Source organism: Mobula birostris, chromosome 15 (genome assembly GCF_030028105.1).
Source record: "Mobula birostris isolate sMobBir1 chromosome 15, sMobBir1.hap1, whole genome shotgun sequence".
Lineage (NCBI taxonomy): Eukaryota > Metazoa > Chordata > Chondrichthyes > Myliobatiformes > Myliobatidae > Mobula > Mobula birostris.
The window spans coordinates 46,631,665-46,656,512 of record NC_092384.1 but is presented as its reverse complement, the minus strand read 5'-3'; the positions used below and the strand labels follow the sequence as shown (position 1 = coordinate 46,656,512).

At 41.0% G+C, this 24,848-nt stretch overlaps 1 protein-coding gene across 2 annotated transcripts in view; it reads left to right on the top strand.

Annotated features, from left to right (window-relative positions):
* Positions 1–5,335: 5,335 nt before the first annotated feature.
* The window catches only part of phlpp2 (PH domain and leucine rich repeat protein phosphatase 2), a 122,994-nt gene continuing 103,481 nt past the window's right edge, over positions 5,336–24,848 (top strand). For both annotated transcript variants that reach the window (XM_072279715.1, XM_072279716.1), the window contains exons 1-2: positions 5,336–5,676; positions 9,898–10,199. In XM_072279715.1, the coding sequence (XP_072135816.1) occupies positions 5,458–5,676; positions 9,898–10,199 (521 nt within the window). In that variant the 5' untranslated portion in view covers positions 5,336–5,457. The remainder of the gene's footprint in view (positions 5,677–9,897; positions 10,200–24,848) is intronic.

Below are 24,848 nucleotides of genomic sequence, written 5' to 3'. Positions count from 1 at the left end.
CTCAAAGTTTTGAACACAGAAGGTGAAGTTTTGACAAGCATGGACAATGTAAGCATCGGATACAGTTTTGTTGTGAAACATCGATAATGCTGATTCAGGTATTATAAACAATTATGTAAAGCTATATATGCATTTATTCATGGATTAAATAAAGGTTGAATGGAAGAATTAGACTTGTAAAGTTTAAAATATTGAGGGATGAGGCAAATCTGTGGTAACTGGATCTTAATAAAGGCAAATGAGAAGTCATCCTTATTAAACTCGTTCAATTGGTAAATTTCAAAGCAAGCAAGTCTTATCAGGCTTTGGAATTCCAGAAATGATCAAAGACTAATGGATTGCGGACATTTGGATAGTAGTACCAAAAAAAAAAAGGTTTCTTTTTACTTGCAGCTTAAACAAAACTGGTTAAACTCCAGGAGTTTGTGATGTGTTCTGGGTATAGTACCTACACTGTATATCCTTCATAATAATTAGATTTTTCACCAAAGACCAGCCTGCTAGGGAAAATCCCACTATTAACAACTCATTGCACAGGCTGAAGACCTATTGTGGCAATAGGCAAATTGCAGTGGATCTAAGTCCTTGGTTAAGCAGGACTTAGGTCTAACCATGATCAACCTCTCAAAACATTTCATCACAGTGGACGTGAGTGCCACTGGGTGGTAACCGTTAAGGCAGATCACCCTGCTCTTAGACACTGGTATGATTTCTCCCTTTTGAAGCAGGTGGGGACCTCCAACTGCAGCAGTGAGAGATTGAAGATGTTCTCGGAAACTCCTACCAGTTGGTCGGCACAGGTTTGCAGAGCTCTGCCAGGTGCATCATCAGGCCCTGATGCTTTGCCCTCTTGAAAGTTGTTTTTATGTCAGCCTCCGAGACAGAGATCACAGTGTCACCAGCTGCTGTAGAGATTCGCACAGATGTAGTTTTATTCTCCCTTTCAAAGCGTGCATAAAAGGCATTGAGCTTATATAGGAGTGAAGCATCACTGTCATTCATGATGTTAGATTTCGCTTTATAGGAAGTAATGGCCTGCAAACCCTGCCAGAGCTGACGTGCCTCCAATTCCATCTCTCACGTCAATTTGAATTGTTTAGTTGCTCTTAAGGTAGCCTTCCGTAGCTCGTAACTGGACTACTTGTATAGTTCTGGATAGGCGACCAGCAAACTATGAATCTCCTGGTTCACCCATGGTTCTTTGGGCATGCCTGTTATGTTCTTGAAGGCACACACTCATCCACACAGGTTTTGATGAAGTTGGCAATAACTGGTGTATCCATTCAGACTTGATGAATCCCTAAATATTGTCCATTCCAGCAACTCAAAACTGTCCTGAAAATGCTGCTCAACCTCACTTGACCATACCTCCTTTGTCCTCACCACTGGTGCTGTAGTCCTTAGTCTCTGCCTGTACACTGGGAGTAGAATTACAGCCAGGTGATCGAACTTTCTGAAGTGTAGACATAGAGTGGGACAGTCAGCGTTGTTGATGGTGGTATAACAGTGGTCAATGTGTTGGCTCCTCTGGTTCCACAGATAATATGGTGGTAGTTGTTGAGAGATTTCTTCAGTCTGGCCTGGTTTAAATCCTCCCCACAATGACAGGGAAGGCATCAGGTGTGCTGCTTTGTGCCTGCTGATTACAGAACTTGGCTCCTCCAGTGCCTGACGCTGGCCTGAGATGGAATGTGCACTGCTACCAGGATGATGATGGAAAATTCCCTTGATATATAAAGTGGATGACACTTAACCACCGGATGTTCCAGGTCAAGTGAGCTGGACCATGATAAACTAATTATGAAGCATATTCCACCCCCTCTGCTTTTAATAGACTGAGTTGTCCTATCTTTATGGTGAATGGCGAAGCCATTGTGCTGCAGTGCTATGTCCAATATGGTGGGTTTGAGCCATGTTTCCATGAAGAAAAGTACACAGTAGTCCCTAATGTCCCTCTGGTACAACAATCTCGTTCTGAAGTCTTCAATTTTATTTTCCAGAGACTGTACATTCTCCAGAAGGATAGTTGGGAGTGGGAGTCTAAAGCCTCTGCATTTCAATCTTACTTGCAGCCCAGCATATTTCCCTTCCTTATCCTTAAAGGGACTCGCGACCTGAGTCTGCAGTCTGGAATCAATTGATTTTGGGTATCAGTGCATTTTTTTTAAAAAACTACTTAAAACGATGTTAAGTACCCATGCCTGTGACTGTGGACTTGAGCTGTAGTAATCTTGAGCAGGAATATTTGATTCCCATCTGAGCAGCAAGAAATGAGTATCTCTTTAATTATGCCATCTTTGAACCAAATGTGCACTGCTACGTACCTTGCCTGTTCAGAATATGTATCAATTAGTTGGACCCAGGCTCTATAATGCATCAATAGTTCTAACACAAAACTGGATTGGAAAGTGAACAATGGGGAACATGTGAAATGGTTGTAGAAGGACATTGAAAAGTTAACTAAGTGGGTGGGAAGGCAACAGGTGGGGTATAATGTGGGGAAAATGAGATGATATTCACTTTAGGCAGAACTAAGATTCAAATTCTGACAACCAAATAACTATCAATGTTCAGATGGAACTCAGTGTGCTGAGTCATGGGCTAAAGGAATTTATGAAGGCAAATGCTGACATTCGAACGATGTTGGAGAACAAGAGGAAGCAAGATTTATTTATACCTTGCAATTGAAGATTCATTTCATCAAACTTTACAAATAATTCTGGCAAATAAGCAATGTCATGCCTAATATTCTTGAGCAGATTATCGAATGAAGCATTTGAATCTCCAAAGAATTTTATCAGTTTCAAAAAATGCAGTGTCTCAGGAATTTCCTTTTGAGAGCCATCTGATCTCTGTGTACGACAGCAAGCATTCGAAGTGTTCATTAGTCTCAACACAAAGCTCTTGAAATAGTCAAGAATTGAGAGCATGGGACTTGATTTTATTTACCACTGTGATTACAGTATTTAGTGCTTTGTGCAACCAATAACCCTTAGCTTTTTTCGCAAGCAGATGTTACCAGTGTGAATTACACAGTGAATGGTAAAAACGTTAGGTACAGCTTTTTTCCCCAGCAAGTAACAACTCCATGTGGGGTCCTGTCATTGACGGTGCCCCAACTGTTGCATATGCAAGAATGTTGGTGAGTGGAATGTCCTTCTTTTTGAAAAGCTGCTCAACAATGTGAAATATTGACTCCTTCACATTTATTTCTTGTTCCCTTGCAAATAACATCTCTTGAACCATGCTTTCATGAAGCCAACATAACCAAGAAGCAAACATTTGTTGCCTGGCAAAGTTGACTCATTTAACTGCAGAGCAAATTCTGTTGTCCTAAGTATGTTACACAGTGCATCTTCCACGTTCCCAGACATTTCATCTATTCATCTTTGAACAGAGTTGTCGCTGCGTGGAATCACATTCATAATTTGGTTTGGTGACTGATGCAAAACCATACTCAGATCCTCCCTTACTACCGGCTTTATCAGTTCTTCAGTTGTATGGGGCTTTCCAGATTTAGCAATGAAATGTTGCCTGAAGCTCGCAAACCATCACTGTTTTGTTGTGAAGTGCTGGCAAGCATGTTCTTAAAATGCTTTCTGTTTCTGAAAATCTTCATGAAGTATCTGAAAATAAGTCAAGTTTTTATTTGATTTATCAATGTATTCTCTTCAAGTGTTCAAGGAGCCTGGACGATTTTGTTGCCTCATTGGGGGGGAAAAAGATCTTTCACACAACAGATCCATTGGCTGCTGTTGGTCACTTGGTACTGGTATAAATCCATATTTCATACTCTATACTTTTTATGCTTTTTCATTTGGTCTGCTTCTGCCATTTTCATTATGGATTAATGATCATAATCAATCACCTATTTAAGATCCATAAAGTGGAAAGTTATCATGTCATCATAGCTACGGCAAACTTACATAAAGTGAGGCAGCGATATCTTGGTTTGGCAGTGGGTGAGAGAAATGCGGCCAAGACCATTCAGAAGGTTAGATTCTGAACTTTACGTCATTGAATGTCATACCCTAAGCCCTCAGGAATTGCGTCACTGTGTGATTAGAGTATGGAAATCAAACTAGCTAACACTGTAGTACAATAGTGAGCAGCGATAATGTGTAGAAATATCACGATTTCTTCAATCCAGATTTCTCTTGATATGCCAAATATAGAAGAGTCACATTGCTCCAAGTGTGTTATAGTTGCTGAAAAGCAAGGTCTAAGAACAGTGAGTTAGTAAAAGATGATTACGTGATCATTATGAAGCACTGAGAATCAAATAAATCATTTCTTAAATTAAGCCTGTAATCCCTCAGCTGCCCCCTTGCCACTGAGTGCCCTCATCACCCCTTTGACTTCATCGCTCCCTTACACACTCCCACTAGCCCCAGGGCGGTGATATTGCTTACTTTGGAAATTACTGGTTTAGATGCTGAGACTGGAGAATTTGGAAATGGTCAGCTTGGTTGTAGCTTAATGAATGGGCCATTCACAACACCAAGCATTTTCTTCTGAGCATTGTGAATTCTTTGAATTCTCTGGATGCTCAGTGGCTGAGTAGATTGAGATTGATAGATTCTGAGCAGCTGTTTTTGAGTGCATAGGTCTAGTCTGTTGATGTTCTCATATAACAAACAGCCCATCAATCTGACAAACCTTTGCTTCACTCCCTCTGTCACAAATATACCCTTGCTTAGAGATAAAACTAAACCCGTACACGATACTACCAGATACTGTCTCAGGGCCCTTTTCAAATGCATCACGTTTCAATTTCTGTATTTGTATTGGTGGAGGTCTATGGTTCCCACGTTGGCTTACCAGTCACTGACTTTCCAGCATATTCTATTTTTAATAATAGGAGTGATGGAGTAGTTACAATGAAGAAAAGCTTCGACGTCATCCTTTAATACAAGAAAAAACTGAATTTGAAAAATGGCTTCAAATCTTCACCAATTTAGTCACTGGAATTTTCAGTATTAATCTCGGGGTGCACCCAGAATCCATCAAGCAGAAGAGATCAGCCTACCCATAACGTTGACGAGACCATAACCTATTTTTGTTAAATTCGCATCCCTACAGATCAAGCTTGATCATAGCAAATATCGAAAGCCAGCTATGACCAAAACTCCGTTAAGAACAGTATCATTGCACTACACATTCAAGCTAATTCAGATTGGGGTGTTCCCGTGTTCGCTCAATGACGCACTGTGAAAGCAAGGAGCGAAAAACACGGGTTACTATGCAAATAACGCACGATCTGATGAATAATGCATGAGGCATATTCAGATTAGCGCTGAGGCGACGCGACGGCCTCTCTCCGGCGCAACGCTGTCATCATGGCGACGGGCGCAAGCTGAGGAGCCCTTGGAAACTGCATCACTCCACACTGCCCGTCTCCTCACGCTGACGTTCTTGGCTCTTCCTCATCTTATTTTGGATGCGGCTCTAACCGCAATGGCTGAGGTATCGTCGCCGGCAGCAGAGACGGAGGCGGGAAAGCGAGCTCCCTGCTCGGCGGGGCTGGTCGGAGATGTGGAGTCCAAGTGCCAGCTCGCAAACGCTCCGGCTGCCGGCGCCGCAGTGGTGATGGAGCCGCTCTGCCCTCAAGCAAAGCCCGGCACCGCATGCAGCTCGGGCTCGGCGGTTGCAGGGAGGGGAGTGCGCGTCTTAAAGGTATTTTTTAAACTATGGCCGGGGTTTATTGATAGCTGGTTAAAAAAATTCCTTTTGATCTCATGCCTTTAAAAGAAACGTGCTTTGCTTTTAAATATTTCTGTAAAGTTATTAAGGCATAATTAGCCTAAATAGTGATTATGCCGCACTATTTCAAAATATTGCGTTTGCAGTGCTGCTGATATCAAGTCTTTGAACAGAGAAAACGCAGCGAAAATTTGCGATCGCGCTACCTTTAATTTAACTGTTAATAGTCTTTTGAATATTAGAAATACAGATCTGCAATACTAAAATGAATATCATTTCCAAATTGGGTTTATTTCCATATAACTTATTGCACAAATACTGATACTAAAATAATTTTAAAGTAAATGCTATTGCCTGGACACTTTTATACAAATCTCCTAATGTTATCTAATGTCTTGCTGAACAGCGAAACCTGTAGGAACCACCCAATGACTAGGTTATCAGATGTCCAAGATGCGCAGGAACGTTTATCTGTCATTTTAAAAACTGTATATGTAGTACCTTACAAAACACTTCGGAATATATATTTGGGGTATTGATGTATCTGTGACGAACAGATTACAATTTATAAAGTCACGGAATCATGCAGCGTGGAGATAGGCCCTCTAGCCCAAGTTGCTAGTGCCGACCAAGATGCCCAGCCCATCTGAGCTAGTTCCATTTGCCTACTTTTGAACCATGTCCCTCGAAACCTTTACCATTCATGTACCTGTCCAAATGTCTTTTAAATGTAATTTGTATCTGCCGCAACCATTTCCTCTGGCAGCTCCTAAGGCCCACTTCAGGAAAGCTGAAAAGTTAGCGTTGGTTAGGGGTCAGTGGGCTGAAACATCAGCTGTTTCCTTAGATGGTGCTTGGCCCACAGTGAATATCCAGCATTTTCTATTTTATTTCAGATTTATATTGGCCTGTTACTTACTTAGTGTTTTGTTTATTTAAAGCTCATCTATTCATGGAGTCCTTAAGAACTATGGAATGTTGTGTAATATTTCTGATTTGTTTCTGACTTAAAATGTGTGCTAAAATGTTATTCTTGTGATTGGTGTGGTAGCAAAGAGATTCAGGCAATGTAGTGCTAGGATTATTTCATTAAAGCCTGGCGAGTTTTATTGGAATGTTTCAAGGAGTTGCACTATTGCCACTATTGAATATTCTGTGGATTGAAAGCTTGTGCTGGACTAGTATTCATTGCTCCCTCATTCCTTTTCTTCATCACCATTTTTCTTGTGATTTTTTATGTTGCCTTGCGACTGAACAAACTTCAAATAATGTGTATGGTCTCCCACAATGACATCATTATGATGAGGGTTCTAGCGGCACTGAAAGCTAGCTGAAAGTTGGATTTCCAGTATAATAAAGAATGACATAACTTTTATTCAGCACATTGGCACAGTAGGTAGTGCTGCTGCCTTGTAGCTACAGTGACTTGGATTGGAACCTGACCTTGAGTCTCTCTGTGTGGAGGTTGGGAGGGGGAAGGGGGGGGTTGATTGGCATGTGAGAGAGAATAAAAGTGGTGGGGCTACTGTGTGATTAAGGGGAGGAGGAATAGAATTTGAATCAGGTTTATTATCACTGAAGTGTGTTGTGAAATTTGTTATTTTGCTGAAACAGTACAGTGCAAGACTTAAAAATTTTTAATAAATAGTGTGGGAGAAGAATAAAGTGATAGTGTCAGAAATCTAATGGCAGAAGGGATAAAAGCTGTTTCTAGAACATTGAGTGTGGGTCTTAACATAGAACATAGTGCAGCACAGTACAGGCCCTTCGGCCCACAATGTTGTGCCAACCCTTAAACCCTGCCTCCCATATAACCCCCCCACCTTAAGTTCCTCCATATACCTGTCTAGTAGTCTCTTAAATTTCAGTAGTGTATCTGCCTCCACCACTGACTCAGGCAGTGCATTCCACGCACCAACCACCCTCTGAGTAAAAAACCTTCCTCTAATATCCCCCTTGAACTTCCCACCCCTTTCCTCTTCCTGATGGTAATGCGAAGGAGAGGACATGTCCCAGATAATGAGGGTCCTTGATGATGGATGCTGTTTTCTTGAGGTACCAGCTCCTGAAGATGTCCTCATTGGTGGGGAAGGTTGTCTGTGATGGAACTGGCTGAATCTACAGTCCTCTGCAGTCTTTATCGATTCTGGATATTGGAGCCCTGATACCAGGCTGTGATAGAACCAGTCATAATGCTCTCCACCGTACATCTATAGAAATTTACAGGAGCATTAGGTGACATACCAAATCTCCACAAACTCATAATGAAGTATAGCTACTGGAGTTCCACTTTCATGATTGCTTTAATGTGTTGGGCCCATGATAGACCTTCCAAGATGTTGATGGCCTGGATCTTGAAGCTGTTCACCCTTTCCACCACTGACCCTTCAATGACGACGGGTGTGTTCTCCTGACTTCCCTTTTCTGAAGCCCACAATCAAATCCTTGGTCTTGCTCAGAGTGTGTGCTTGTTGTTGTCGTGACACCGCTCAACCAGCCAATTTATCTCACTCCTGTATGTCTCCTTGTCACCATCTGAGATTCTGCCAACAACCGTAGCATCAGTGAATTATGCTGTATCAGCTGTGCCTGGCCTTAGTCATGAGTGTATTGAGCGTAGAATAATTGGCACATATCCTTGAGGCGTGCCTGTGTTGATTGTCGGTGAGGAGATGGTATTACTAAACTGCACTGACTGGTCTCCTGATAAGAAAGTCAAGGATCTCAGAATCAGTTTTATTATTCCAGTTGCAGAGGAGGACACAGAGGCCCAGGTTTTGAATGAGGCTTGTTGATAGGACTGTTGGGATAGCTCTGCTGGAAGCTGATATGGGGCCAGTTGACCCAATGGTGACCTCTTGTGTTACACTAGATGAGTAAAACCATGTTCGCCATTGATTTAATTCTGACACACTGAATTTTGGATTTGTGAAGGTAGATATTATATAAACTAAAATGCACTACCATGTTTACTATATGCTTGACACACTATCTTTGACCTTTGGTGTCAGCAGAAAGTTGCACTTGTCAATTGATCAGGATTACTTTGAATCTAAAGATCAGAGAATGGTCAGTGACTTTATGTATTGACATCTACCATGAAGCATGTTTTGTTTGCCTGAGCTTTTGTATTTATTTAGCCACAGTGCAGAAAGCAGTTGCTGAGCAGCCTGAAATGCACCTTTAATGTCCTTGTAAAATGGAATGTGCTTTACATTTATTTCAATGTAGGTCAATGTGTCCTGCATAATGATTCTTAACTTGCAGGAATGCTGTCGTATTTAAAGAATTTTGTTAACTGAAGTTATGTGGAATTGTTGGATTTGTTAAATACTATGCTGTAATGAAATTAAACTGCTCTGCAAAATTAACACTTCAGTTTTGCCAGAAGGACAAAAGAGTTTTGTTGTTGTAGTTGTTTATTTGACCAATTGATGTGTTAATGCACAGTGTGTGAGCTGTAAAGAGAACTATCTGGGTGTTTTGCCTGCATGACTTTCACATTTTTAAAATAAACTATGATCAATTCAGGTTTAAAACAAATTTCTGTTGATTGGAAACTCTTAGAGATTCTTGGAGACTTGGTTCTGTGGTGTAATTTTTGTTCCAGATTATTCTATTGATTCCTACCAAGATTTCACAATCTTATTTTTAAAGACACCATTTTTTATGAAAGAAAAATCTTTGAGAAAATGTTTGTTTTAACTTTGAGCACTTAAAACTTTGTAAACATTTACTTGAAGTAAAGATCATTTTTGCTTCTATAGCGAGGATGAATAAGATTTGTAGATTTTAACATTTTAAAGATGTCATTATAGAACATTTGAGGTGCACTGAAATTTCTTTTGAATAGCTAGAATATATGCATTTTATGCTTCATGCATTTTAAAATCCTGAAAACTATTTATTTTCCCTACTCATCTTTGACCCCTTAAATTTCATTACTGAAAATAAGTTATTTTACCTGACAGCTCATATGAATTATATTTCACTTAAATGTTTACACTGTTATGCCACTTCTATTCAATATTTCACAATTCAACTTTTATACCTTTAGTAAACTCTGAATGCATTTAACTTTTCTCATTCTGTACGTACATGATTTTGCCATGTTCATTTGAGCTTTGCGTGTTTCTGTCTTCAAAAATTGTTCACTTGTATTCTGATAGAATTTATCCATCTTTCCTTCCTTAGAGGAACATGAAGCGCAATGCCAGTAGGAGTTGCCTTGGAAAGAAAAGTAATTTGGGTTTACGGGAGAGAGAGTGGCTCAAAGGAGATATAAGAAGAGGTTGCATATATATTCATGGAAAGGAGATGGTATCAGCAAATGTTTCTTCCTCCACCTCTTCGTCTGGTACTTCGCTATCATCCACTTCCTCATCATCTGGCCCAGATCTTCAGTTGGTACTCTGCAGCACTGAAACAACGACAGCAGAGCTGTGCACTCAGGATAGTGATGATTTGTATCTGCAGCTCCATGGTGATTTCATCAGGTAGGAACAAACCTCTAAGGAAATGCAGTGGTTTGGCAGATAGTCCACTGAATTTTATCATTGTGTATTTTTTACGTGCTAGCTGTTTGGAGGAATCAGTGATAGCATTTTGACAACAGATCATTTGTGGGGCTATGAATTTTAATGAAGGACAGAGTTATTTTTGACTGAGAAGGTAAGAATGGTGAGAAGAGTTAATCAACATGTATTTGTAATTCAAACCTCAAACTAAACATTTTCAGTTGTTTCATCAATTACCTCCTTCCACTATAGGGTCGGAGGGTGTTAACTGCAGATTATACAGTATTCACTTCCTTACCTAACTCAGGAAATTAAGCAATCCATAATTGCTTGCAGCAGGGCAGAGCCAATGAGAGCCAGCTCCCTGAGCCCATGATAAGCTAAGGTGCTTTTTCACAAAACATTCACAATTAGTGGTCATTCTATTCTAGGTGAGGCCCAACTAAGGTTTCTTGCAAAGATATTTTAAATCGTGTTACGGTGTTTCTTCTCTAACATCTCCAGAATTGTTTCTTGAGTATTGATTATATATGAAAACAGAATATTTTTCCTCCCTGCTATCTTTATTACCCGTCATCTTTGAAACATATTGAATTTGATCATGAGCACAGTGCAAAGTCCTCTTGCTCCAAATTGTGGATTACATGCATATTGTACTGTTTAAACTAAGTGAATTAACAGGGTTTACAGTTGTCCAAACTATTGGCTAGTATCTATAGGTCTGTTCAGGTTTCGGTGTGACTCAGAGTTAGGAACCAGCCATCATTGATTTAAATTCCATTATTCGTTTTATTTAATGTTCCTTACAACTCAAAAAAAAAGAACTTTTTAGATGACCTTAAGTGTTTTGCCTTCCTAAGCATAATACAAGATTGCATTGCTGAATAATGGCTTTGTTCTGAAGTTCCCCATTTCAGTTGGTTCCTCTGCCTTGATATTCTTGGCTCAACAGAGAGTCCCCTTACCCATGACAAGTTTACTGATTCAGGCATTAATTGTCTCCTTGGTTATAACCTTTGTTTTCTTTATTTTCTTGGTTATCCTACAAATCTTGTTTATTGTTGCTTTTCTCTCTTATCTTCTGCTATCCGTGCTCAAAGTTCATCTACTTAATGGCACTTTGGATTCTTGTCTCAGAGTTCAAAAGTCCCATTTGATGTTCTTGCATATGAGGAAAAAGGTCCTCAGGGTGTAAATGATTGATTGTTGAACTCCGTTTTAATTCACTGTTAGCTTTAAGGCTAATACAGTATACTGTTTAAAATTGGATAAACTATATAATAGCTGCTAGGCAGTATTTGTACATGACATGTGCACCATTGTATTAGAACCTCTGCAGCACTTTGTGTCAGTGCCCCATCAAGTCGCAGTAATCCTATCCCTAAATAGCATTGTTAGATTTCTAAGAACAAAATGAATGTTAAGAACACTAGATATTTCAAGAGCATGAACCGAAGTGTAAAATCAAACTCTCCAGGATAGAAAAGCATTATTTTGAATACAGATCATATAAGTTATTATGCAATCGGATTTAGAAAATTATAGAGGTTTGTTTTTTACATTTGGTCTTGCTCCTATGTTTACCAATGGATGTATTTCCCCCTTTTCCAACATAATGTGATCATTATCTTTGAGTTGTATTATATCCTTGGATAATTTTACAGTATTGCTTTTTACTGTTCAGGAGAGCCAATCATTTGTAATAGTTCAGCAGGCTAAATGGGAAGGTGTAGATGGTAATTAGTAACAATGAGCATACCAACACAAGAATTAGGAGCAGGATTGAGCTTCCATCAGTCAAGTGCTAACTGATCTTCTACCTTGGCTTCATTTTCCTACACCATTGCAGTTTCCCTTGATTCTCTTCATTTTGAATGGACAATGACTGAAAGGAATTCTTAAAAAGCCTACCGCCCTCTGAGTAAAGTAATTTCTTTTATTTCAGTTCTAAATAGCTTATTCCTTATTCAATGATTTCTCCCACCCCCACTGTTCCAGATCCTCCATTGAGGGGACTTATCCTTCCTGAATCCATCCTTTTGACCCCTACAAAATATGCTGTAAGATTTAATGAGATCACCTCACATTCCTTTATACTTAGTTAAAGGTCTTCTCAATTTCTCTACATGAGGAAACATACTACCCTTGGAACCATTTTGGTAAATCTTCATTGCACTTTGTTTATGACAAGTGTATCTTATGATAAGAGTCGAATTTTTGGAGTCTTTCTGATCTACAAATGTTGATTTATCATTAATTGATAGATCTAACCAGATAGCTGACTGACTGGAACATTGGCATTCATAGCAAGAGGATTCGAGTACGGGAGCAGGGAGGTACTACTGCAGTTGTACAAGGAAAGACATTCTTGCCATAGAGGGAGTACAAAGAAGGTTCACCAGATTGAACTCATTTCTGCATACCTCGACACTGTTTTGTCACCCCTTGTTCAATCCCTTCCGACCTATGTTCGTGACACTTCTCACACTCTTAAACTTTTGGATGATTTTAAGTTCCCTGGCCCCCACTGCTTTATTTTCACCATGGATGTCCAGTCCTTATATACTTCCATCCCCCATCAGGAAGGTCTCAAAGCTCTACGCTTTTTGGATTCCAGACCTAATCAGTTCCCCTCTACCACCACTCTGCTCTGTCTAGCGGAATTAGTCCTTACTCTTAATAATTTCTCCTTTGGCTCCTCCCACTTCCTCCAAACTAAAGGTGTAGCTATGGGCACCCGTATGGGTCCTAGCTATGCCTGCCTTTTTGTTGGGTTTGTGGAACAATCTATGTTCCGTGCCTATTCTGGTATCTGTCCCCCACTTTTCCTTCGCTACATCGACGACTGCATTGGCGCTGCTTCCTGCACGCATGCAGAACTCGTTGACTTTATTAACTTTGCCTCCAACTTTCACCCTGCCCTCAAGTTTAACTGGTCCATTTCCGACACCTCCCTCCCCTTTCTAGATCTTTCTGTCTCTGTTTCTGGAGACAGCTTATCCACTGATGTCTACTATAAGCCTACTGACTCTCACAGTTATCTGGACTATTCCTCTTCTCACCCTGTCTCTTGCAAAAACGCCATCCCCTTCTCGCAATTCCTCCGTCTCCGCCGCATCTGCTCTCAGGATGAGGCTTTTCATTCTAGGACGAGGGAGATGTCTTCCTTTTTTAAAGAAAGGGGCTTCCCTTCCTCCACTGTCAACTCTGCTCTTAAACGCATCTCCCTCATTTCACGTACATCTGCTCTCACTCCATCCTCCCGCCACCCCACTAGGAATAGGGTTCCCCTGGTCCTCACCTACCACCCCACCAGCCTCCAGGTCCAACATATTATTCTCCGTAACTTCCGCCACCTCCAACGGGATCCCACCACTAAGCACATCTTTCCCTCCCCACCTCTCTCTGCATTCCGCAGGGATCTCTCCCTACGCGACTCCCTTGTCCATTTGTCCCCCCCATCCCTCCCCACTGATCTCCCTCCTGGCACTTATCCGTGTAAACAGAACAAGTGCTACACATGCCCTTACACTTCCTCCCTTACCACCATTCAGGGCCCCAAACAGTCCTTCCAGGTGAGGCAACACTTCACCTGTGAGTCGACTGGGGTGATATACTGCGTCCGGTGCTCCCGATGTGGCCTTTTATATATTGGCGAGACCCGACGCAGACTGGGAGACCGCTTTGCTGAACATCTACGCTCTGTCTGCCAGAGAAAGCAGGATCTCCCAGTGGCCGCACATTTTAATTCCACGTCCCATTCCCATTCTGACATGTCTATCCACAGCCTCCTCTACTGTAAAGATGAAGCCACACTCAGGTTGGAGGAACAACACCTTATATTCCATCTGGGTAGCCTCCAGCCTGATGGCATGAACATCGACTTCTCTAACTTCCGCTAAGGCCCCACCTCCCCCTCGTACCCCATCTGTTACTTATTTTTATGCACACATTCTTTCTCTCACTCTCCTTTTTCTCCCTCTGTCCCTCTGAATATACCTCTTGCCCATCCTCTGGGTTCTTCCCCCCCCCCCCCCCCCGTCTTTCTTCCCGGACCTCCTGTCCCATGGTCCTCTCGTATCCCCTTTTGCCTATCACCTGTCCAGCTCTTGGCTCTATCTCTCCCCCTCCTGTCTTCTCCTATCACTTTGGATCTCCCCCTCCAACTTTCAAATCCCTTACTCACTCTTCCTTCATTTAGTCCTATTTAGTCCTGACGAAGGGTCTCGGCTGAAACGTCGACTGCACCTCTTCCTACAGATGCTGCCTGGCCTGCTGCGTTCACCAGCAACTTTGATGTGTGTTGCTTGAATTTCCAGCATCTGCAGAATTCCTGTTGTCACCAGATTGATTCCTGGGATGGCAGGGCTTTCATATGATGAAAGACTGGATCGACTAGGCTTATACTCTCTGGAATTTAGAAGATTGAGGGGGGGGATCTGATTGAAATGTATAAAATTCTAAAGGGATTGGACAGGCTAAATGCAGGAAGATTGTTCCCGATGTTGGGGAAGTCCAGAACGAGGGGTCACAGTTTGAGGATAAAGGGGAAGCCTTTTAGGACCGAGATGAGGAAAAATGTCTTCACACAGAGAGTGGTGAATCTGTGGAATTCTCTGCCACAGGAAACAGTTGAGGCCAGTTCATTGGCTATATTTAAGAGGGAGTTAGATATGGCCCTTGTGGTTAAAGGGATCAGGGGGTATGGAGAGAAGGCAGGTACAGGGTTCTGAGTTGGATGATCAGCCATGATCGTACTGAATGGTGGTGTAGGCTCGAAGGGCCAAATGGCCTCCTCCTGCACCTATTTTCTATGTTTCTATTGGAATAATCCTAAATAGAATATTTTGCAAAGTACTGTGTGAATTATCTTTTTGATGGGCATTTTGAAGGACCCAACCTTTCTGACGACTATTTCTGGCGGAAAGGAGGCAGGGTTTATCATTGGCTATCAGCATATTGACCTTTTTTTTGTACTGGTAACACAGAAACGTCTATCCTTTATAAGCCTCTTGAGGCCTGCCTTTTGCTGGATGATTCAAGAAGTCTGTGACTGATTAATTACCATTTTAGCAAAATGAAGTCTGATTGAGAATATTTTGAAGAGATGAGATGCAATATAGTTTATAATTACTTTTTTCCTTTTAAGGTGTTGATTGATTCAAGGATATGATTCAATAACTATCAACAGCCATTTTGATTATTCATAAAACAGCTGAATTTCACCAATGAGCCAGGACATTAAACAATAGGGGATTTGTGCATGGACTTTGCGGGAGAAAGTGGCAGTCTAGCTTAGATTTGTTCCGTCTTAAGCTTGTGTGCATGTGGACAATTTGCAAAGGCTAGTTATAGGGAGTTGCTGTGGGATGATAATACACGGAATCAGAGCAAGCTGAAGCCACATTCATTACTGCAAACATGCAGAGGAAAGCATACCAAAGGCAATGGAACATAATTTACAGTAAGTCTACGTATTAGCAATTGGTGAGACTGGCTAGACTCTCTTCTTATTTGTCCAATGTCTTTGTGTCTTGTGCACCTTTGTCTTATAAGTATGCTGAGAACTCATCTCAAAGACAAAACAACTTTCACTTGACTAGTCATATTAACCCAGACAAAATTACTAAACTTCAATAACTTTATGTTTTAACATCAGTCTTTCCTGTTTGACCCTGGAAACCTATATCTGACAACAGTGATTACAAGTTACCAGCAGGATTTTCAGTTTCAGGATGGTCCAGAAATTATTTGATTTTTTTTTCCCACATTGTGAGCGTTAGGTCCTTAATAACTTTTACCTCCCTGTACCTTTTGTAGCTTTGTTACTACTTTTCTAGATATTGTAATGCTGTCCAACTCAACTTAGAGTAGGCTTAGTCACTATAGCTGGTGCATTTGACCTCTCTTAGAAGCAGTTATATGTATCCTTTGTTGGAAATCATTACTGTTTTTGTAAGCATGCAAATTTAATTTGAGGTAGCAGCAAATACAAGGGGTTTGGATATTTCTGAATGGTGTGTTATTGCACATGTGAGAGCTATGCTTCATTGCAAGTTTTCCATGTTTTTCTGCAGGCTTATTGCATTACTCATAAACAATCTATGGTCATAGACAAGGACACAAACTTCTCCAAGAGAAAGTCATTAACTAACTGTACCTGACTTCATCTTTCTTATCTGGAACATCAAAATGTAATATAATTTTATCTCATTTAAAACAATTTGGGAAAGTTATCCATTTGGTGAAAGATGTTGTCATTGAGGATATCATTGAAATTACCTGCTATCCATGAGCCTCCACTTCCCTCTTGTCCATGCCTACTACCCAATGATCCTTCACAACTTCTGTCACCTCCAATGGGATCCTACCACCAAACATGTCTTTACCTCCTCCCCCTGCCCCCCCCACCACTTTCTGCAAGGATCATTCCTTTTGTGATTCCCTTGTTTGTTCATCCGTCCCTACTAATCTCTCTCCTGACACTTATCCCTGTAAGCCCATTTACTTCCTCCCTCACCACCATTCAGGACCCCAAGCAGACCTTTCAGGTGAGGCAAAACTTCACCTGCAAATCTGCTAGGGTCATTTATTGTGTGTGGTGCTCCTGATGTGGTGTCCTCTACATTGGTGAGATCCATCATAAATTGGGGGACCGCTTTGTTGAGCACCTCTACTCCATCTGCCAAAAGTGGTATTTTCCAGTGGCCAAGCATTTTAATTCTGATTCTCATTCCCTTTCTGACCTGTCGGCCCATGACATCCTCTTGTGCCGTGATGAGGGCAGCCTCATAATAGAGGAGCGACACCTTACATTCCTTCTGCGTAGCCCCTAACCTGATGGCATGATTATCGATTTCTCCTTCTGTTAAAAACATTTTTCTCTTCTCTTCCCCTCTTCAATTCCCCATTCTGCCTCTTACCTCTTCTCATCTGCCTATCACCTCCCCGTGTGTCGTCATTTTCCCTTTTTCCTATGGTCCACTCTCCTATCAGATTCCTTCCTCACCAGCCCTTTACCTTTTCTACCCACCTGGCTTCTTCCTTCCTTCCCCTCCCCCAGCCTTTTCATTCTGGCATCTTCCCCCTTCCTTTCTAGTCCTGAAGAAGGCTCTCGGCCTGAAATGGAAATTCATTTCCATCGATGCTGCCTGACCTACAGAGTCTCCAGCATTTTGTGTGTGTGTGTGTGGTTTTAAAATTACCAATTTGTTTTTTTTGACGCTATCATCCAATGTTGTACAATTGCAAGAAAAAGATTGTGAACCCTTTGCAATTACCTGGTTTTCTGCGTTAATTACTCATAAAATGTGATCTGATCTTCATCTATGTCACAATAATAGATGAAAAAAATCTGCCTAAACTAATAACACACAAACAATTGTACTTTTCATCAATACTAAGTACACCATTTAAAATATTAAGTTACTAATACTGATTATTTAAGTCCCAGAAAAATCCTGATTAAACTATGTTTTACCACATTTTTAAAAACTTTTTTTAATGTGAGGCTTTTAAATGCAAATCCAGTTTGTCTACCTCCATGAAGATCCCCCCCCCCACCCACCACACCCCCTCCACCTCCCAGCTTCCTTTGCTTCAAGGAAAACAAACCCAGCCTGTCCTTTCCTCTTAACTGAAACATTACATACCTAACAATATCCTGGCAAACACGAGGAAATCTGCAGATGCTGGAAATTTAAACAACACGCACAAAAAATGCTGGTGAATGCAGCAGGCCAGGCAGCATCTAGGAAGAGGTACAGTCGACGTTTCGGGCCGGGACCCTTCGTCATGAAGGGTCTTGGCCCGAAACGTCGACTGTACCTCTTCCTATAGATGCTGCCTGGCCTGCCGCGTAATATCCTGGCAAATATCTTCTGCTCCCTCTCCGGTGGAATCATGTCCTTCCTCTAGCATGGAAATCAGAACTGCACACGTATTCCAGTTGTGGGTAACCAATGCTGTATAAAGTTGTCCTCTGACGAGTACAGCCTGAAGTCCAAAATATATTTGTGCTGTGTCTGAGGTTTGCAGAAAAGTTCTCAAGTTGTTGCGGGCACTGGATCTTCAGCTGGATCTATTGCAGCTCGTCAATTGTTTAAAGGATAGAACAGAGTCCTTTGTAGCTCTGTGTAATTTAACAATGTCAGAAAAATAACAATTTAAAATGATAGAACTTGAACAAAAGAGCCACTTGTGGAAGAGTTAACTTCATTTTAAACCTGTCCAGACTGGCAGCATTTCATCCAACAAAAATTGCAATAAGCTGTTTATTTCAAATACTGTTGACTGTTAAACTCACATAGTCTATCTTAAGAATACAAAATTGAACAGGGCATTCTAAATCATAACTAATTTTATTGTTAACCAAAGGAAATAAAATATTTATTAAGAAAGATGATATGTGAAATTGCATCTCAGTTCCCAAACGATTCCCCAAAATGAGAATTTGCAGCTGCCATTTTTATATATTGTAATTTCATATCCATAATTGACCATAATTTGCAATATTGTAACAAATTCCGTTGGTACATTGTGGAAATCAAATCCTTAATCATTCAGTTTTCAGATCATTACTCAATTGATAAAGCCAGAACACGAGACCAAAAACTGAACTGGAGATGTGGAAAGCTTGTGAACAAATTCAGTAAATTACAGCATGTCTTTTTTTTTATCAGGGGCTCTTGGATTTCCTTAGCTCATTGAGAAAAATAATCAGCAGAAAAAAAACCTGGGAAAAACAATTACTGATAATGGTACCAAAACCGGGAAAGAGCAGAATCTTTTCCTTATTCTATGTTTGTCACCTTGAATTAATTCCTTTTTATTCAAGTTAATGGTTTCTCATTGACAAAACCTCTGTCTGTGCATATGGGAGTAGTCAATCACAAATCTAGTGCTTAGACTTGTGGTAGTTGAATTTAATTGCACTTCAATAATATTTTGGAATTAATACCTGAATCAGAATCAGTATCCTTTATTATCACCAAGTATGTGGACACATACAGGGAATTTGATGCCTGTTTCCCTGAGCTCTCGCTGTACAGAATCAAAAAGCAAACAAAACAATAGTGCAAATAATCGTGAACTATATACAATGAGTTATACCTGTGTATGTACAGGTGGACTTAGTTTATAATAAACTAATGATGGCATATGGAAAGAAACTGTTCTTATACCTATTTGTCCTGGCATACAGTGATCTAAAGTGCCTACCAGAAGGAAGGAGTTGGAACAGGTGATGTCCAGGGTGTGATGGGGTCTACAATGATGCTGCTTGCTGGCTTCCTGACTCCAGATGCCTGTAAGTCCTGGATCGAGGGCAGCTTCACACCAATAATCCTTTCCGCAGCCCTGACGGTTCTTTGGAGTCTGTTCTTGTCTTGTTTGGTAGCTGATCCAAACCAGACAGTGATGGACGAACAGAGAACAGACTGGATTATTCCTGAATAGAATTGAATTAGCAGCTCCTGAGGCAGGTTGTACTTCCTGAGTTGACGTAAGAAATACAACCTCTGCTGAGCCTTTTTGATAAGAGTGTCCGCGTTGGATGTCCACTTCAGGTCCTGGGAGATTGTGACACCCAGAAACCTGAAGGTCTCCACAGCAGACACAATACTGTTGAGTATAGTGATTTGGGGGAGTATTGGGGGGGCTCCTCCTGAAGTCCACTGTCATCTCCACTGTCTTGAGCATATTTAGCTCCAGATTGTTCTGACCACACCAGAGGGCTAGCCGTTCCACCACCCGTCTGTATGCAGACTCATCACCGTCTCGGATAAGGCCAGTGACAGTTGTGTCGTCTGCAAACTTCAGGAGTTTAACAGATGGATCCTGTGAGGTGTAGTCATTAGTGTAAAGGGAGAAGAGCAGTGTGGAGAGCACACATCCCTGGGGGACACCGGTACTGATTGTCCGGGTGCTAATTCTACCACTTATTTTTAATTTAACCTGCATGAAGGGCAAGTCTTTTCTTAACTGTAAGCAAGTTAAAATGTTTTTTAAAAAATGTTCCATTGACTTAAATCAGATATTGTAACTTTAAATTTTGTCTTCATGGTCTACTGCCTTATTTCCCCTGGTGGACAAGACAGCCATTGGTTAAGAGGAAAGATACTGATGTCTGCAATTCTAACTATTATTAGTCTTTGGTTTAAAATTTCTTTCAAGGGTGTGTCTACTGCCTTAAAAGTAAGGAAAAGTCCTTCTCATTGTACAATTTAGAAAGTAATGAGTTAGGAGTTCAAAAGCTTGCCAACATTTGAATATTACCTGAAGTCATGAACCTGAGTTGTAATAATTCTATTTAAATCAGTTAAAAGCCATTATCATGACAGATTAATAAAAATATAAATTAAATTTTTTGGTTCAGAAATGAACAATTGCAATGAAAAAGATAAGGCTACAAAGGCTTTATGGCTTTTGGACGCTCAATTCATTATTGTCTACTCCTTCAACATTAGATATTAAAAATGAATTTTTGCACAAGGATTGCCCTGGCAAACATGACACTCCCACACAAACTAAATTTAGATTCCTGTATGCTATACCAATAATTTTAGTGCCATTTGGCTTTTAAAGTATTATTTGTGTAAATCATTTCCTGATAGGTTCTACTCCCTGCATCATGTATGAGAATGCCCACGTCCTCAGAGTCCAGTGAGTCATTTTTACTCCCTTTTCTGTTCTATTTGTGTGCCCCAGTTTTCCACAGTTCCTAAATTCCTCTACCTATTCTATTGCAGCAACCTCAAGCCAGAGAGTTTGTTAACCACATTTGAAACAATTGCCTTTAGTCTGTCTGCCACATAGTGATTTTCTTGTTTGTGGATTTCACTTTCTATCACCCATCCAACTCAATCTGCTGACGTTGTAGTTTGCTCCCAGGATAGCCATTCTGGTCCTGATGTGGTTTGCTGAGATTATAGAACAATATAGCACAGTAAGGGCTCTAGCCCACAATGTTGTGCCAGCCTTTTAGCATTCTCCAAGATCAAGCTGACCCTTCCCTCCTACACTGTCCATAACCATCCATTTTTCTTTCATCTATATGCCTGAGTCTTTTGTATGTTCCTACCATTCTGTATATATTTAAAAAAAACTATCTCTGACATCTTTGCAAACTTTCCTCCCATCTACTTAAAAGGATGTCCTCTGGTAATAGCCATTGCTGCCCCGGGGGGGCCGGGGGAGGGTAGTACTGTCTGTCCACTCTATGCCTCATCATCTTGTACACCTCTATCAAGTCACCTCTCATTCTCCTTCACTCCAAAGGGAAAAGCTTTAGCTTGTTCAGCCTTTCCTTGAAAGACATGTTTTCTGTTCAGTCAGCATCCTGGTAAATCTCCTCTGCACCCTCTAAAACTTGCATGTCTTTCCTATAACGAGGTGGCCAGAACTGAACACGATACTCCAAGTGTGATCTAACTAGGTTTTAGAGCTGCAGCGTTATCCTGTGGTTCTTGAACTGAGTCCCTTGGCTAATGAAGGCCAACACACCTCCTTAACCACCCTATCTGCTTGCATAGTAGCTTTGATGGATCCACGAACTTGAACCTCAAGATTCTTCTGTTTCTCTACACTGCTGAGAATCCTTCCATTATCCTGTATTCTGCCTTCAAATCCAACCTTACAAAGTAGCTCACTTCACACTTTCATGGATTGAATTCCATCTGCCCCTTCTCTGCTCAGCTTTGCATCCTATGTCCCGTTGTAACCTATGACGTTCCACACTATTCACAACACTACCAACCTTTGTGTCATATACAAAATTACTAACCTTCCCTTCCACTTCCTTAAACAAGTAATTTTCAAAAATTAGGAGTAGGGCTCCCAGAAGAGATCCCTGCAGACCACTACAAGTCACTGATCTCGAGGCAGATTGTTTTGTCTACTACAACTCTCTGAATTCTGTGAGCAAGTCAATATACTCTGCCAATTTTCCGTGGATTGCCTACCTCATCACTTTCTGAACGAGACTATCATGGGGAACTTTGTCAAACATCTTAAAAAAAATCCTTTTACACCACATCTGCTGCTCTACCTCCAATTTGTTTTGTCTCTTCCTTGAAAAATTGAGCCAAGCTTGTGATGCACGACCTGCCCCTAGCAAAGCTAACTGTCCCTAATAAGACAATACTTCTCCAAATGATAAATGTTCTTTCTAAGAATCCTTTCCGTTAGTTTCCAATCCTTTCCACCACTGACATAAGATTCGCTAGTCTTTAATTTCCAGGAATATCCGCATTACCTTTCTTGAACAAATGAACAGCATTTGCCGACCTCCAATCTTCTGGTGCTACTTCTGTGGCCAGTAAGGATGCAGAGATCATCGTTTACACCCAGCAATGTCCTCCCTCACTTCTTGTAGTAATCAGGGGTATATCCTGTCCAGCCCTGGAGACTTGTCTATGGTAATGTTTTTCAAAAGCTTCAACACTGCGTCTTTCTCAACCTTGGCGGCTGTAGCGTGTTAACTTGTCCTATGCTGACGTAACGTTTGTCAAGGCCCTTCTCGCTGGTCAACATTGAAGCAAAATGTTCATTAAGGTCGTCCCTTACCATCTCTGACTCCAGGCATTACGTTTCCTCCTTTATTTCAGAGTCATACTACCACTGCTCTAGTCATCATCCTGTTCTTAAGATACATGTAGATTGTCTTGGGCTTTTCCTTAATCCTACTCGTCAAGGTCTTCCCATGTCTCCCAACTCTCCTTCCTGGCTACCTGAAAACTCTGAAGAGCCGGCTTTGATTTTTGTTTCCTCATCTTAAATATGATTCCTCCTTCCTCTTGACTAAATGTTCCACCTCTCATGTCAAGTTCAACCAATCATCCTTTCCCTGTCTCAATGGGACAGACCTGTTCAGAACTCCATCCCTAAATAACCTCCACATTTCTGTGCATTTCCCAGAAAACTTCTATTCCCAACTTACACTTCTAAATTTTTGCTACATAGCACTGTAATTAGCTCTGTAACTAAATATTTTTCCTTATTGTTTGCTCCTATCCTTGTCCATGGCCATAGTAACAGTTGTGATCACTATCTCCTAAATGATCACCCACCAAGAGATCTGTCACCTGACTATGTTCATTGCTTCGTACTAGATCCAGAATGGCCTCTCCTCCTGTGGGCTTGTTCACATACCTGTCCATATACCGTGACAGGAATCCTTCCTGAACACACCTGCCTAATTCTGCCTCATCTCAACTTTTTGACTTGGGTGCCAATCAATATTGGGGAGGTTGAAGTCACCCATGACATCAACTCTGTTATTTTTGCACCATTCCAAAATTTGCCTACTGATCTGCTCCCCAATCTTCCTGTTGCTATCAGAGGACTTACGGAATAGTTCCAGTAGAGTGATTGCTCCTTTCTTGTTTCTGACTTCCACCCACACTGACTTGGTAAATTATCCCTGCACAGTGTCCTCCTTTCTAGAGATGTGGTACTATCCTTGATAGCAATGTCACTTCTCAACCTCTTTTTACCTCCTTTCCCTTTCAAAATATCTAAACTTAGAACATCAAGCAGCTATTTCTGCCCTTATGCCAGCCAAGACTCCTGGATGGATACATAGAGCTTAGGAAAATAGAGGGCTATGAGTAAGCTTAGGTAGTTCTAAGGTAAGGACATGTTCAGCACAGCTTTGTGGGCCGAAGGGTCTGTATTGTGCTGTAGGTTTTCTGTGTTCTATAACTTTATAGTTCTATGTTTTGATCTTTAAACATTTTTAGAGACACGACATGCTCTCTATCAGTATGAGAAAGCTCTGGAGATTCCTCTCAGATGTCCTGAGTTTTCATTTCTCATACTCATTTGTAGCTGCTTTATTTTTCAGGGTGACACCATTATAGTTCCCCTGCATCAAGTTAACCCAAAATGGCTTATCTTAAAGGGTTGGTATTCTTGTTTGTTCAGTGGCTTGTGTCAGAGCGCCTTTGTTCTGGGTATCTGATGATGGTTTTCACTGTTCTTGTATGTATCTATGTGATGTATTTGATGAGTATTTATTGCTTTTTCTGGTTTATTCCAAAATTAGGATGGGCAGTAGGGCCACTCAGACCCAGAAGCCTACTTCATTTAATAAGAATATGGCTGATCACATTGTAAACTCTATCCTGTGTTACTGTTTAGCTGTGAAGACTCTGTTTCCATTACCTTCTGAAGAAGAGAATTCCCAAGATTTGTGAACTTCTAAGTGAATGTTTTATCTCAGCTCTGATCCCTTATTTTTTAAAAAAAATATGCAGTACATGGAACAATACATCATAGAACACACCCTTCAACCCTCAGAGTCCATGCTGACCATGACGCCAAATTAAAACGTGCCTTACATGGTCTGTATCCCTCCAACTCCTGCCTGTTCACATGCTTGTCTAAGTGCCATTTTTAGTGTTGCTTCCTAGCCTTGTAACTGGTACTCTCTAATCTAGGCAACTTTCTGGTAGAGCTCTTCTGCACTCTCTCTAAAGTGTCCGCATCTTTTCTGTAATGATATCCAGAACTGCACACAATATTCCAAATGTGATCTAACTGAAGTTTTATAAAGCTGCAACATGTCTTCTCATATTTTATACTCAGTGCTCTGACCAATAAAAGCAAGTGCCACCTCCCTATGTATTT